Below are 13711 nucleotides of genomic sequence, written 5' to 3'. Positions count from 1 at the left end.
AATATCGAATGTGAAGTGTCTCAAGCTGCTACCAGATATGTTCTATTTATGACGCTCGTCATTTGTTGACGACCTGTAGCCACCAGATACGCACTTCTATGTTTAACGATCTTCAAATTGTGTCGGTGACTAATGTTGAATGTTTTCAAAGACACCTTCGAATACTTTATTTTATTTTCTGTGTTCTGTATTGCCACTAAAAGGGTGTACATTCAAAGGTCGGAAACACGAGGATTAATGACCTCACTTATTGCCTAGCAGTGATCGACTAAGTGTGTTAATTTTTCCCACTAAAAAAATAAATGTATCGTGAGAGTTTTAAGAGATTTAAAAAAATATTTTTAAAATCGTTTTAAATTGTCTCCTTAACTACCCAACTTTTGAAAACTTTTTTATTTTATGTACATTTTTTTTTAGTTTTGACAATAAATGTAATTTTTGTTATTTTTACATGATGACAAAAAACTGATTATTTTATTGTATTGAAGGGGAATTAGACAAGGCGACAGTTTGGTGTATTAAAATGAAATGGATAAACATTTCATTTTAATACTCTTGAATGCGTAGTTTAGTTGAGCTTTCCATAAAAAAGCAGTTTTTTCAACGTCCTGTAAAAAAACAAAAAGGATTTACGCGGCGTTGTTAGCTTAGCTACGATATACAAAATACACTCCATACTCACATAAACAAAAAGGATATACATTTTTTAATGCTTTCACAACGTCGCAGTCCGTATATTTTTTGTCTAGAGCTTATTGTCGTATGGTGGTGTCTCAGACTAAGATTTCTTATTTCAGGTAAATCTTCTCACCAAGAACAACCAACTGGTGCTGGTGTTTAAGGACGCCCGTCCGGAGGTGGTGAGGCTCCAGTCTAGGAACATCAGTCGGGTGATAGAGGACAAGTGCGAGCTGGTAGTCGGTATAGAGAAGTTCTCCTCGCGCCAGTACATCAGCGACAACGCCACCCTGGAGCTCGACCCCACGGGGACCGATGTCTGGTTCTACGTGATAGATCCCGACACTGGCAAAATATTAGACAGGAATTCTACCAGAGTACAAAGGTACAGATTGCTTCGTGTCTTTGATTTAGAATTGATTTTAACCCTTGTAATGCCTATGATGTCACATGACTCGATATAAAATACAAGACTTTATATTTTTCTAAATAAAGAAGCCCTATTTTGTTGACATGCCTAAATTATTAGTTTTTTTTTTACAAATTATGAAATATAGATTTAATAACCAGTATATATTTTATGTGTTAAGTTTTTGTTTAAATACCAGTATTTGAAAACATGTCACCTTTTGACTAATGTAACATATTTATTATAGCACTTTTTTCACAGGGATTTTTTAGCAGTCTTTTAAGAGTTAATTCAAATCTTCTTCTGACTCCCTGAGCTTGCTGCTGTACAAATTTAATAAAATCCAACATTCTTTTGTGTAAGATATTTTTGAGAATAAGTGCTTAAAGAAGTATCAGGTTTAAGGTGGTTCAATTTCATCAAAAACATTAATGTCCAAGAACAGGCGCAGCAGCCTTGCTACGGACGCCTCGGGAGAGCCAAAACCTATGTAGCCTCTCCTTGTTCAGAAACATCAGTTCCTTGTTTCTTTCCAGATCCATACTGGAGCAGTCGGCCCAATCCAACATAACCTTTGAAGTGTCGGGAGTGGCGCGAGCGACGGCGGAGGGCGTGCGCGCCCCCCTGGCTACGCCAGCCCCTGCGCGCCCCCGTCTGCAGCCCGCCGCACCCGACGCCTTCCCCTACGCCCTCATCATCATCGCTTGCGTCATCTTTGTCCTCGGCATCGCGGGAATCATCTACATATGCGTGTCGTGGAACAGGTAAATGCCATACCCTTGCAGTAAAGTTAAACATGTATTAAAAGGCAGGTAGCTTACACCTGATTTTTGCATATTTATGTGCTTTGGAGGTCTTTTAAAAACAGTTTTTGAACTCATTCAATTTCCTTGTACCGACCACTTTCACGGGGAATTTATTACACAGTTTCATCATTCTATTTGAAGAAAATATTTCATGTGCTTTCGATGAAAAGGCGAGCGGTCTGTTACCAAACTTATTTGAGACGATGCCTACTTTTCAGAAGAAAATTTGCTCTATGTCCCCCTATAAATTTATATAAAACAGGAAAATGTAAAGATTTTTTTATGTACAGTTCTATTGCATCATAAATAAGATTGCCTGATACTTAAATTGTTTATTTAATAATCCAAATGAGATGGATGAATCTGATATGCTGCCATAAATTTATAAATATTTTGCATTAAAATTTCACCAAATTATTTGCAATTTTTTATTTCAAAAAGTAATTTAAAAAATATAACGCTTTAAAATAGGAATCTCGAAGGACACATATTTTTTTTAAATAACGAAATATAAATAACAATGTGTATTGCTTACCATTATTAGTGAATAATACCAGAGAAGCAGCAAAATATACATAATTATTTTTGAATGCGAAAGATCAGCCCGGTGTTTTGCCAATTTTAAAAATATATTTGGCTCCATTTTTCAAAAGATATTTTATAAGGTTGCTTGCTTCCAATGCACTCCTTCTTTCCCCAGGGCCAGCATTGCCACCTTGGTTCCGTACAGCGCTCCCAGAGGAACGGATACGACCACTTGGGGAACCTGTGATAAAGACCAATAAGAATTATCAGTTCATTTAATTGGAAAATCAATAGAATGACGAAGAAATCGTAATGATTAAATCTGTATGTGTATATTGCAGGTACCGTAACTACAAATCTCGCATGCAGCGGCACTACAGCTCTGCCACCCCAGCCCGATACGACCCGGTACTGAGCGGGACGGCGCCCAGTGTGGACACACCCAGCCTGAAGGAGTACGAGACGCAGGTGCTCAACATGGCCGTGCCACTGGACGACTGCGACAGCTGCAACGATCTGCAGCTCGACTTTAGTGCCAACAACCACACCTTCAGCCTCGACAATGTCAGCTACATCACCAAAGATAATGGTAACAATCATTCAATAAATTTTTTAAGTAATCTCACGAAAACCTCAGAAAACACAACTTTTTATTATTTTTTTAGAGTCAAATCCCACAATATTTCTTGCAGAAACAATTACAACTCCAATGTTCTAAGCAATGAATTTTAGAAAAAGCTCTCTTTTGATATTTTCACCCATTCATTTCAATACACTTTTCTTCAAACAATTGAGCTCATCAACGAGATTTACTAATGAGTGGGACACTGGGTTTATATATTTAATATAGTGGATTTTTAAATAATTAATGTAATATATTTGCATTGTTTTAAAAAAAAAAGTATATTGTTAAGTGTCCTTGGCACGGGTAACCCCAGTGAGGTCACATTATTTTTATTATTTATCATTGTTTACTATGTGGAAAAAAATTATAAATGAATATTATATTTTACATACAATCACAGAAAAAAAAAGCATCTGCTTTACATTTTTTTCAATAATAATTTTTGAACTGACAAAAATGACCTCGTTGCAGTAATTCTAGCCTTTATGTAACAAAAATGATCAAGATATGCTGCGATTTGTATACCAATGCACTGCCCTATGCACCATTACGTGCGGAAAGGGAATGATGATGATGATAAATATTTATGTAAATATACCCAGGAGCCCTAGAGCATGTTTTAAGAAATACATAAATGTTTAAAAAAAACGCTCGTAACTGTCTGTCGTGTATATTTGTTTTCATTCTTGGTTTCTTTGTTGTTTACATCTATATTACTTTGTTTTTAGTGAAAATAATGTTTGTCATGATGATTTCAGGCCAAAGCAGCCCGACATCTTCGGAGGCAGCCACGACGGCACGGGCTTCGAGTGTGGCTAGCCCTACTCACTCCAGCGCCCACACCCTGACACTGAACCGCACCAGCGCCGGCTCCGCATACCGCAACAACCAGCATCACCTGGCGACCCTGCCTCGCGGAGACCACCACCACAACTCTTTCCTCGACACCTTCGGCCGCAACAACGCCAACAATGCCAATAACACTTATAACAGAAACAACAAGAGTAACCTCAACATGCTGGCCAAGTCCATCGCCAAGGAGAAGAACGAGAACAAAAACAATAATACTCTGAAAAGAGAAGGCGCCATCATGGCGTACGACGAAATACCGGGACACAATTCCGGATTCCAACGGTGAGCTCATTTCTTGCTTTTTAAAATTAATTTACGTAATAAAAATAATACATGTTAAGGTAAAAAGTAGAAATGATATACCACACCAAAAAAAAGACAACCTGTTGTGACCCAGCATCGCTAATCTCTTTTGGCAACCCATAAAACAACTTGGGTCCCTTTGGATACAGATTGTTTTGAGTTGCCTGGATTCTTGTTTTGGGGAGTCTGAAACCTTCATCTCACCTCGTAGGATAGCGATGTATTTCGTTACTACGCTGAACATCACAAAACATGTATTCAGGCAGTAATTTATTTTTTAATTTAATACAATGTTATATTATTTTGTGCTATACATATACAAATGTGATTTTTTCTTAAAATGCCAAATTATTATTATTATAACTTCATATTGTAACGTAACAGTAAAAATTCTTTAATTTTCAATTACATTTTAAAATTAACATACAGTAAAACCTCGTTTTTACGTTCCTCAATTTTACGTTTTCCCGCTTTTTACTCCAAAATGTTTTAGTCCTATTTTTTTCCATACATTTTCATTGAAGTATTCTCCCAATTAACCTTTTTCATAACCCCGGTTTTAAGTTGAAAATTTTTCGAAACTCATTCGTTCTGTCAAAAGACGCCGAGCCGTGCGCCGCCGCGTTTGCCCAAAATGGTGAATAAAATCAAGGTAAATAAGAAAATGTGTAAATTGTTGTCTCAAACTAAACTCAAAGTAGGTTCAGTGTAATTGATCATTGTGTTTAAGTGTCTAGTTTTGACATTTTACTAAATTGTGACATGCGGTTGACGCATAAAGATTAAAGTCTTCACATCAATAAATTACGATGCAGAAAGTTTATTTAAACTTTGGCAATATAAATATTATTTAAAGTTATAATTAATTTGGAAAGAAGACTGTTTTAACAGTTATCATAAAAGTGTGAAACAGTTTTGCCGCGATGTAAATGACAGTTGAAATTCTGTGGTGCCATACTAAAAAAAGTGATACCATATAAACGAAATTTCCCAATATTTAGGGAAAAAATAATTGTATTCAAATTCAATTTTTTTTTTCGTGTTTTTAAGGTGAAGTACCGACATTAAATTATTTAAACATGTTTTTTTTTAATTCAATAAAAAATAACACATTGTGGTATTGATTGAAACAATACAAAATATTTTTAATGAAATCATAGGTAAATATGAATAATTTTTAATGAAATCGTAAGTAAATATAAATAATCCCCAATTATGACCATTTTTACAATTTTTCTGCAGTTTTTCATTTCCTCTCTTTAGCGTTTTCCTCAGTTTAACACTTTTTTTGCTGCTCTCTTAAAATACGTAAAACAGGGGTTTACTGTATATTGAATTCCTACGAACTTTTATGTAATTTTTATCTTGTCTATATTATTGTATCTTTAAAAAAAAACAAAAGGTAGGGAGACACAGAAAAAAAATTTTTTTCAGGGAGGTTGAGTAGCATCAAGGTTAGAAACCACTGAACTTTAAATAAAGGGTATGTAATGCAAAATTTATAAACATTCATATATGGCATGGTGATAGATTGGTGATCCATTATCGATAGAATCAAGAAAGGGGTGCTGCGTTGGTTTGGACATGTAGAGCGAATGGACAGAAAAATAACGGCTTAAAGGATCTACAATGTAAATGTTGATGAATGCAGAAAACTAGGAAGACTGAGAAAGACATGGCACGATCAAGTCCATCAAATACTTGAAGATGGACATATCAAGAGTAGGATTAATCGTCATGCGTGCATGAGAAGATGTATGTATGTAGAGGAAGCGAGGTCTGTATGCAAAGACAGAGTGATATGGCATTTTATCTACATTTGTTTGTTTGTTTGTTTGTTTGTGTTTGGTGATAGACTGATAAATAAAATAACATTTTGAGTTGCTTACCAAATTAATATAAATGCGGATGTGGGTATTAATCCGAAAATTTGCAACTCTAAACTTTCCTGAACAATTCGACCTTGGAGCTAGATCATAATATATCTGTGTACTAAAATGTAGAGAAAATAATTTGTATCTATGGTTGCATTTGGTTTCAGGTCTTCGGACGACGATGGCTTAGTGAGTCCATCTAACGACAACGTGACCTTCGGGAAGAGGGACTATTCCCAATTAGGATTTTCTTATATTAACGACAGATCTCCCGTCGAGACAACAACTGAATTATAAATATTAATAACGAATTATTATAATGTAATTACTAGGCTAGTGACTTTATCACGAACAAACTCCAATATACGCCGGCAAGTTGTAAAGTTATACCGTCCATTAGTTGTAATCACGTTGTGCATTACGGCGACCAATATTGAAGTCATTAAATCATTATTGGGTTCGCCTCAGTGTAAATTATGAATAAAGTCTAGATATACCTACCTTGATTTATTTTATATAGTTTTAAATGTTTTATTAAAGAATATGTAATGCAGTTTTACACCGCCAGTAAACATATCAATTTTGTAATTTTTTATGTCAATGATCTTTTATTTCTGACAAATCGGCTGTTTTGATGAGAAACTCATTTTTGGGTATATTATGTATCTTTTCTGCTGATTTTTGTGCTTAAAATGAATCATTTATTATTTATTCCCTGATAATTAATTTCCTCTAAATTTTTTACATTGACAGTATGGATTGTATGTATTTATTGTTTTGTTATAAACATAGCAATGTAATTTTTATTTTATGAAATGTTCGAAATATTCCAATAAAATTGATCTGTGATTACCATAAATAATAATCATAAATTAAAAAATATTATTATAAAAATGATACCTACATGCTAACTTTTTTCAATTGAGGCAATGATACAAGTATTATTGCTTATGCAATAATGTGGGTAAATTAAAAAACAGGGATGCATTGTAAAACATGAGAAGTTGAATTTGTATTTTGTGTAATAATTTTTTTCCCTTTGATTTCAACATTTAATGTTAGTAAGTATTTATGTATAATTACTTACCGACTTTTCTGTCTACTTACCGGTTTCATCGCCAAGACATAAACTACACTAACATGTAAATCCATCTAATCTAAAACATCAACTTGCGCCGATAATTAAATTATGGTGAAACTGTGTAGCGGGATTTGCATGTTAGTGTAATTAGTTTTCTGATGAAACCAGCAGACATAGAAAATTTGTTATGCGGTTATATACAAATATAAACGAACATTTTTTTATTGAAATGTTTGACCACAAAGTTGATGCTTTAAATTTTAATAATACCCATAGATTTACTATTTTTTATATGAAATTATGTATAATATAAAAAAACTGTTTTATTCTGGCAATATTTCAAATTCGATAAAAATATATTGCTTTGAATTCTTGTCATCTTTAAAAAAATATTAAATCAATAATGTTTTGTAGATAGTATAATTTTAATTTAAATGAACTGATATTATTTGTACATAAATATGTTATTTTTAGTCTAAGCCATATATTTTTAACAGCTCAATAATGAATAACAAAAAGGAAAACTTTCATTTTGAAAAATAACAAGGCATAACTCATATTACATATAATATTATGTATTGGTAAGTTCATTGTATTGTGTTTTGTTAATGTGAGATAAATAAATTTTATAACTAAAGATAATAAACAATATAAAGAAAATTATCTACCCCCAAATTAGTTTATTAATTTTACTTTTACATTTTCAAAATTTCAACACAATTTTGTTATTTTCAAAGAAAACATTTTTAGTGACATATTATTTAACTACATCAGTAGCTCAATCACAAATGTTTATCGGTGCCGAAAAAAAGTCCTTGGCAACTTGACTGATCACAACGGAACTGGACCACAATAATAAACTCGCGCAAGTGCATTGGAAATATTATTTAATGGTGGCCAAATGATAAATTTAAGTCGATATTCCATTGGAATTGCTAAAACGATAAACAATTGCGGTGAGAAACTTTTATCACGTCGATTATTACCGACAGTGGAGCCTTTTAAGATTGAGCTACAGTTTGGCAGTATTGCGATGATATAAATCCAATCTAAAAAGTATTGCGTACAGAGTATTTTTGTAAACCTATATTTTGTACACAAATACTTGTAAATTTGTATATAAAATACAAGTAATTATATTGATTAGTAACTGTAGCATTATTTTTTAGTGTGTACAGCGAAAATGTTAATTATTGATTAATATCTATGTTACGTAATATAATGACTGAATGTTATGTGCAAATTGCCTTTTGTAGAACTGTATGTACAGTCATTGCCAAATGTTCTACATAATTATGTGCGAAATTTTATTATACCTTCCTCAGACTAGGAATTCCTAATTATTAGGAATCATTTTGTACATTAATCTTCCTCCGTAGTTTATGTAGGTAGCGTGTTACTAGAGGCGGTAATTACTCCACAGTGAGTGGTTGAAACACAAGATGAAAAGCGGTGGGATAATTTATTTTTGTATATTATTGCTCATAACTGTTTTAATAAATATGTGTATTATATTTTTATACAGAATACAATAAGCTTTATAAATAAATGGTTGATTTGTTTTCTTTACTCCCAACAATACATTATGTCCTGCCTAGGAATTGCCGGAGCAACTTTTACCTACTAGTCTGTACTCGGTCAAACCGAAATGCCGTTTATTCAACTCTCATTCTCCTGTGTGAATCCCGGCACTGAACCAAAAATCAAAATTTTGCTGGTAAGTTCTCGAAGAGAATCAATATTACATTAATAATAAATAATAATAAATCAAACCACCTTAAACCATGCATAACTAACATTGAAGTCGGATAGTGGACGCAGCGGGCTCCTATAATGAGTGTTTTGTGGGTGCGGCAGTGGACCTAGCTCGGACACATGCCAGGAATGCCTCGGGAGAGCCTCGGCCCAAGTTGCATCTTCTTCACACCTGCGGGCTCCGGCTGTCCTAGAAGGCCGTCAATAATGACCTTTCGGCTTTATTCGGTAGAACTTCCTTAAGTCCACGTCCACGTCCTTACGTGGGAGGAGGCGAGAGTGTCGGCTAGGCTAGTCGATAGGATCTCCTGGAGGCGTCTGGTGACATCCACATGCTTCACTTGGGAGCGGATTTGGAAAAAGAAGGAGAAAGAATATGTACATAAGATTAAGTAAGGGTCATATTCATAATAATTGTCATTCCCTTCCCACACCTAAAATAGTGCAAAGGGCACTGCGCTGGAAATTAGTGAACCAACCACAGCGTATCTTCATCATTTGTTTTATGTGAAGTTACAGGTAAGATGGTTGGTGTTACACTTCAGGTGCCAGTCCGGGGACTATGAAATATTTATTTTTTTGAAAACACTTTTAAATAAGTAAATATTTCATGTCAACTATATTGTGACAATTCACTAGGTTCAATAACCGGAGACCTCTTGCATGGTAGGCTAATGCACTGACCTTTATACCACCTAATACATAATACTCTGATTGAGAGTTACAATTTATTTCTACTTAAATTGCTAAAAATTTGATACACTGAAACCACAGAAAAAATATTTTAAGATGTATTTTTATTCATTTGTATGCATAAAATCATCATCAGACCCTTATCTGCACCCGATGGTGCATGGGGCACTGTATCGGTTCTGTAGGTGCCAATCCAGGGATGGTGTAATATTGTAGTGTAAATCCAGCCTTTAAACAAATATTTAATGTCGACCCTACTAGGAATTGATCCCAGAACCTTAATCATTGTGGACTAACGTGCCAACGACTACATTACTTATCGAACGGACTTATCTCCACTCGATTTCCTTTTTCAGGATTTTCACCTGAGAGTAAACATCGCATCGAGTCAAAAACACTTTCCATTTCTCACAAAGAACTTAGTTTTTCGTCCGCCCGGACGTATACTAACACGAAAAATTCAGTAACTTATTACCTTTTAACACACTTTTTTTGTAATGTAAAATAAAAATCAATTTTAAATAACGAAAAATGATTTTTGTGTGCTTTTTTTAATGATTATGTTTTTTTATATTTGATATCATGTTATTTTAAGTTTACTTTTTGTTTCTGATATTAAAATATTTATACCATGTATTTTTTATTGTGTACGTGCCGTAACGTAAAACCATAGAATTAAGAATAGTCCCGAAACCACATACGCTCATCAAACAGAAGGCGAATAAACTACTCTTATAGGAGTAGTTTTACGTTATGACCCATTAGTTTCTTTGTAGATGTCGCTCAGTACTCAACTCCCGATTTGAATTCAGCTATGCCGTTTTATGTCGTTTTAAAGCGTAGAAATACTGCTGGGATCTTAAAGAAACAGGATGGGATTAAATTTCATATGTAAGTAGCAAATGCATGTGTAAGTAGCAAATACATTACTTAAAAATTTATATATTTTTCTATCTGTCCGATTTTCAAAAAAAATAAAACAGACATTTTGTTAATGTTGCCAGGGTAGTCAAATTTTTACGCTACTTTGCTCATCTAACGAGATAACTAATGAAAATTGGACCTCTAGGATTAAACAACGCCGTGGTGGACATTTGACCGACATTATCTTTAAAACATCAAATATTATTTAATATAATAAATAAATATCCGTTTTATGTAATTTAAAATTAAGTTCAAAGTTCATTAATTAAATTACTCTTATTAAATTACCATTTATTTATCTATTAACACAAGAGATTGTGTCAATCCATGTTTCCCGCGTGTACAATAAAATTTCAGAGAAATTACAAATTGATTTTTTAAATATAATTATCTTAAATTTGTGTTATGATTATATTTTTCATAATCAGGAAACATTATGCGGCTACTTCACGCATGCGCGGTGAAAGTGGGGTGAAGTTGGGGTTTTTTTGGACACAGTTCAATGTATTCAAATATGATTCTACGCTCCTTCTGAACTATTCTTAATTCTATGCGTAAAACTGATTAAATCATGTGGATTTTTTTTTATTTTTTTTCTGCTTCATGTAATGTAATATAATACCTATATAATAAAGAATGCAAGGATATAACACCTATTCGATATAACATTTTAGATTGAAAATATATTTTTTTTTAAATCAAACAATAATATCGCAAAATCAAATTTTTCTGTAATGCGGATTTATATTTGATCAAATAAATTTATACAATCTTTGCTCTAACATTCTGAAAGTTGTTAAAAAATACTGCTATATAGCCTATCCTATCCTATTTTTATTACAATTGGATTCTTTCTAGATTAGAATCTAATTTAATCTATTCCCGTTAAAACGAACAAAAAATTAAATATCGACGTAAGGTATAAAAATCTATTTCTTGTCAATTATAGTATAAAATTATCCTGTTGACTAATTAGAATCAGTAATTAGTCATTACTTACAATTTACAATACGCTGGGTGCGGATAGGGAGATAAATGACGATGTCCTATTTTTAAAGCTGTTTACAGCTACGGTAATTATGAAAATAGGTCATCGTACTGTAAAACCTATTAAATATTATAAGAATAATAAATATTTTGCACATACCGATTTGATCGTAAATTTAATTTGAGTCAAATGCGTTAGGTATATGGTGTCGAAAGCGCTTTTGGTGTGACGCTGACCGACGCGACGCGACGTCTCGGTGTGACGCGCTGGCCGGACCGTGCAATCGTCTTTTTTTAAAACTATTTTTAAAAACAAAACTAGTTTATTTATTTATTAAAAATGCCCAAATTCTTAACGATATAAATTTGAATTTAAAGACGAAAAACATTCTCGATAAGGGAATAATGGAAGTTAATGTGCATAGGGCACCGTATTGGTTCACCAATCACACCGTATCTTGAAAATTTAATTATAGTATAGTCATAAATAAATCCATAATTTGTATCTGTTTGTTTTGATTCGTATCGAGTAAGTATTTGTGTTTAATATCTTTTTGCAGCATGTATCTTGAAAGAAATTTTCAGCAAACTCGTAAAAATACGAAATGTGGAAAATCGATTATGGAGTTATGCGGCCATTTCGTAACCGACCATAAACTAGCTCATGTCAAAGACCGATCTATAACTATTTAGTTATGATCATTTGAAGCGATTTCAATCTTACTGATGACTTCATTCATATGGCTGTGTAATTCGTCAACTAAAAATAGACATTCTCGCTCGCACGGAATGAAACCTGAACATTAAAAAAAATAAAGTTTTACAATAGTTTGGTCTTAATCAACGGATAAAATCGGAAAAAAAAATCATCATGATAGTATTTTTAAAATTTCAACACAAATACAAATTCTGATCTCCCGGAAGTTAGATAATGTGGTTGAAATCCTGAAAAAGGAAACCCACATTTCTATGTTCGCATCGCTGAGTGTTGAATGACACGTTGGTCAACCATGCTTGAAGTTCCGCGTTCGATTCCTGGCAGGGTCAGCGCGAAATATTTTTTAAGGGAGGTTCACCGCATTATTTTACTGGTACCTAAAGCGTCAGACTGGTAATTGGTCGCTTTACCTGAAGATGCAGAATGAATGACATTACATGAATGTAACAGATTATCGAAATTCGCTGCATTTGTTCACTCTGTGCGGAAAGTGAAATGAAACGAGTTGAATATCAAACGATTGAAGTATTGACAAAATATAGGCGAATGGCGAAACATTATTAAAACAATTTAATTTAAAAACTAGATAGGTACGTGTGTACCTATGTGTTTTATCGATTATGATTCATATCATTAATTGTACCTATAGTGCTTTCACACTTGTACGGGTGCCCTGCGAGACATCGGACCCTCCCATACTGTTGTAGATTTGATCTCTTTACAGTAAATGCCTTCAAATTATCTTTCGTGAAATATTTTATGAAAAATTGCCGAATAATTTTAGTAATTTCAAAATATGTTCGGAATAATATTTTTTTTACTCTTTTATGGTGAAATATTTTTTGACTAAATGTTATGAAATATTTGTATTTATGTAGTGGTTATCTACTTGTTATCCAGCTTCCGGCACCGGTTTCGAGATGTACCCGTCTCTTCGCCAGGACACCAATTAAACAAACATGCAAACGCACTATAGTGTAATATTATATATGCACCTTCGTCATGTTGTTGCACACAAATATAAAACCAACACGACATGCATTTTAATAAGCAACCCTTACATGCACTGATTATATTCAGGCATTGTATTAGATAATATAATTATTATAGGTTATGACCTGATCAGTGGATGTTAGGATTGATTATTGAAATGCATGTCGTGATGGTTTTATAATTTTATGCAACAACTATGGTGAAGGTGGATAGTAGGTTTCGCATATTGGTTTCATTGGTGTCCTGACGAAGAGACGGGTACGTATTGAAACCGGTAGACATAGAAAAGTCGATACTTACTTATAACCACTTGGTTATATACAAATATTCAATAACATTTAGTAAAATGTTTAACCACAAAGTGAATGCTTTTAATATTAAAAATATTTTTTTATTTAAATCTACCTAACTATGTGGTGTAATGGTCAGCGCGTTAGCCTGCCATGCAAGAGGTCTCGGGTTCGATTCCCGACATGGTTGATGTGAAA

General features: G+C 33.4%; 1 protein-coding gene across 1 annotated transcript in view; it reads left to right on the top strand.

Annotated features, from left to right (window-relative positions):
* Nucleotides 1-6570, top strand: part of Cad99C (cadherin 99C) — a 245432-nt gene extending 238862 nt beyond the window's left edge. Inside the window, exons 25-29 of the mRNA XM_088236007.1 lie at nucleotides 798-1063; nucleotides 1624-1851; nucleotides 2760-3007; nucleotides 3802-4177; nucleotides 6240-6570. Coding sequence (XP_088092133.1) covers nucleotides 798-1063; nucleotides 1624-1851; nucleotides 2760-3007; nucleotides 3802-4177; nucleotides 6240-6369 — 1248 coding nt within the window. The 3' untranslated portion in view covers nucleotides 6370-6570. The remainder of the gene's footprint in view (nucleotides 1-797; nucleotides 1064-1623; nucleotides 1852-2759; nucleotides 3008-3801; nucleotides 4178-6239) is intronic.
* The last annotated feature ends 7141 nt before the right edge of the window (nucleotides 6571-13711 follow it).

The sequence above is a fragment of the Micrasema longulum genome, unplaced genomic scaffold, assembly GCF_059751315.1.
Source record: "Micrasema longulum isolate JH-2025_06_02 unplaced genomic scaffold, ASM5975131v1 h1tg001491l, whole genome shotgun sequence".
NCBI lineage: Eukaryota > Metazoa > Arthropoda > Insecta > Trichoptera > Brachycentridae > Micrasema > Micrasema longulum.
The sequence above is the reverse complement of the archived record's forward strand: the minus strand, read 5'-3'. Positions and strand labels throughout refer to the sequence as shown.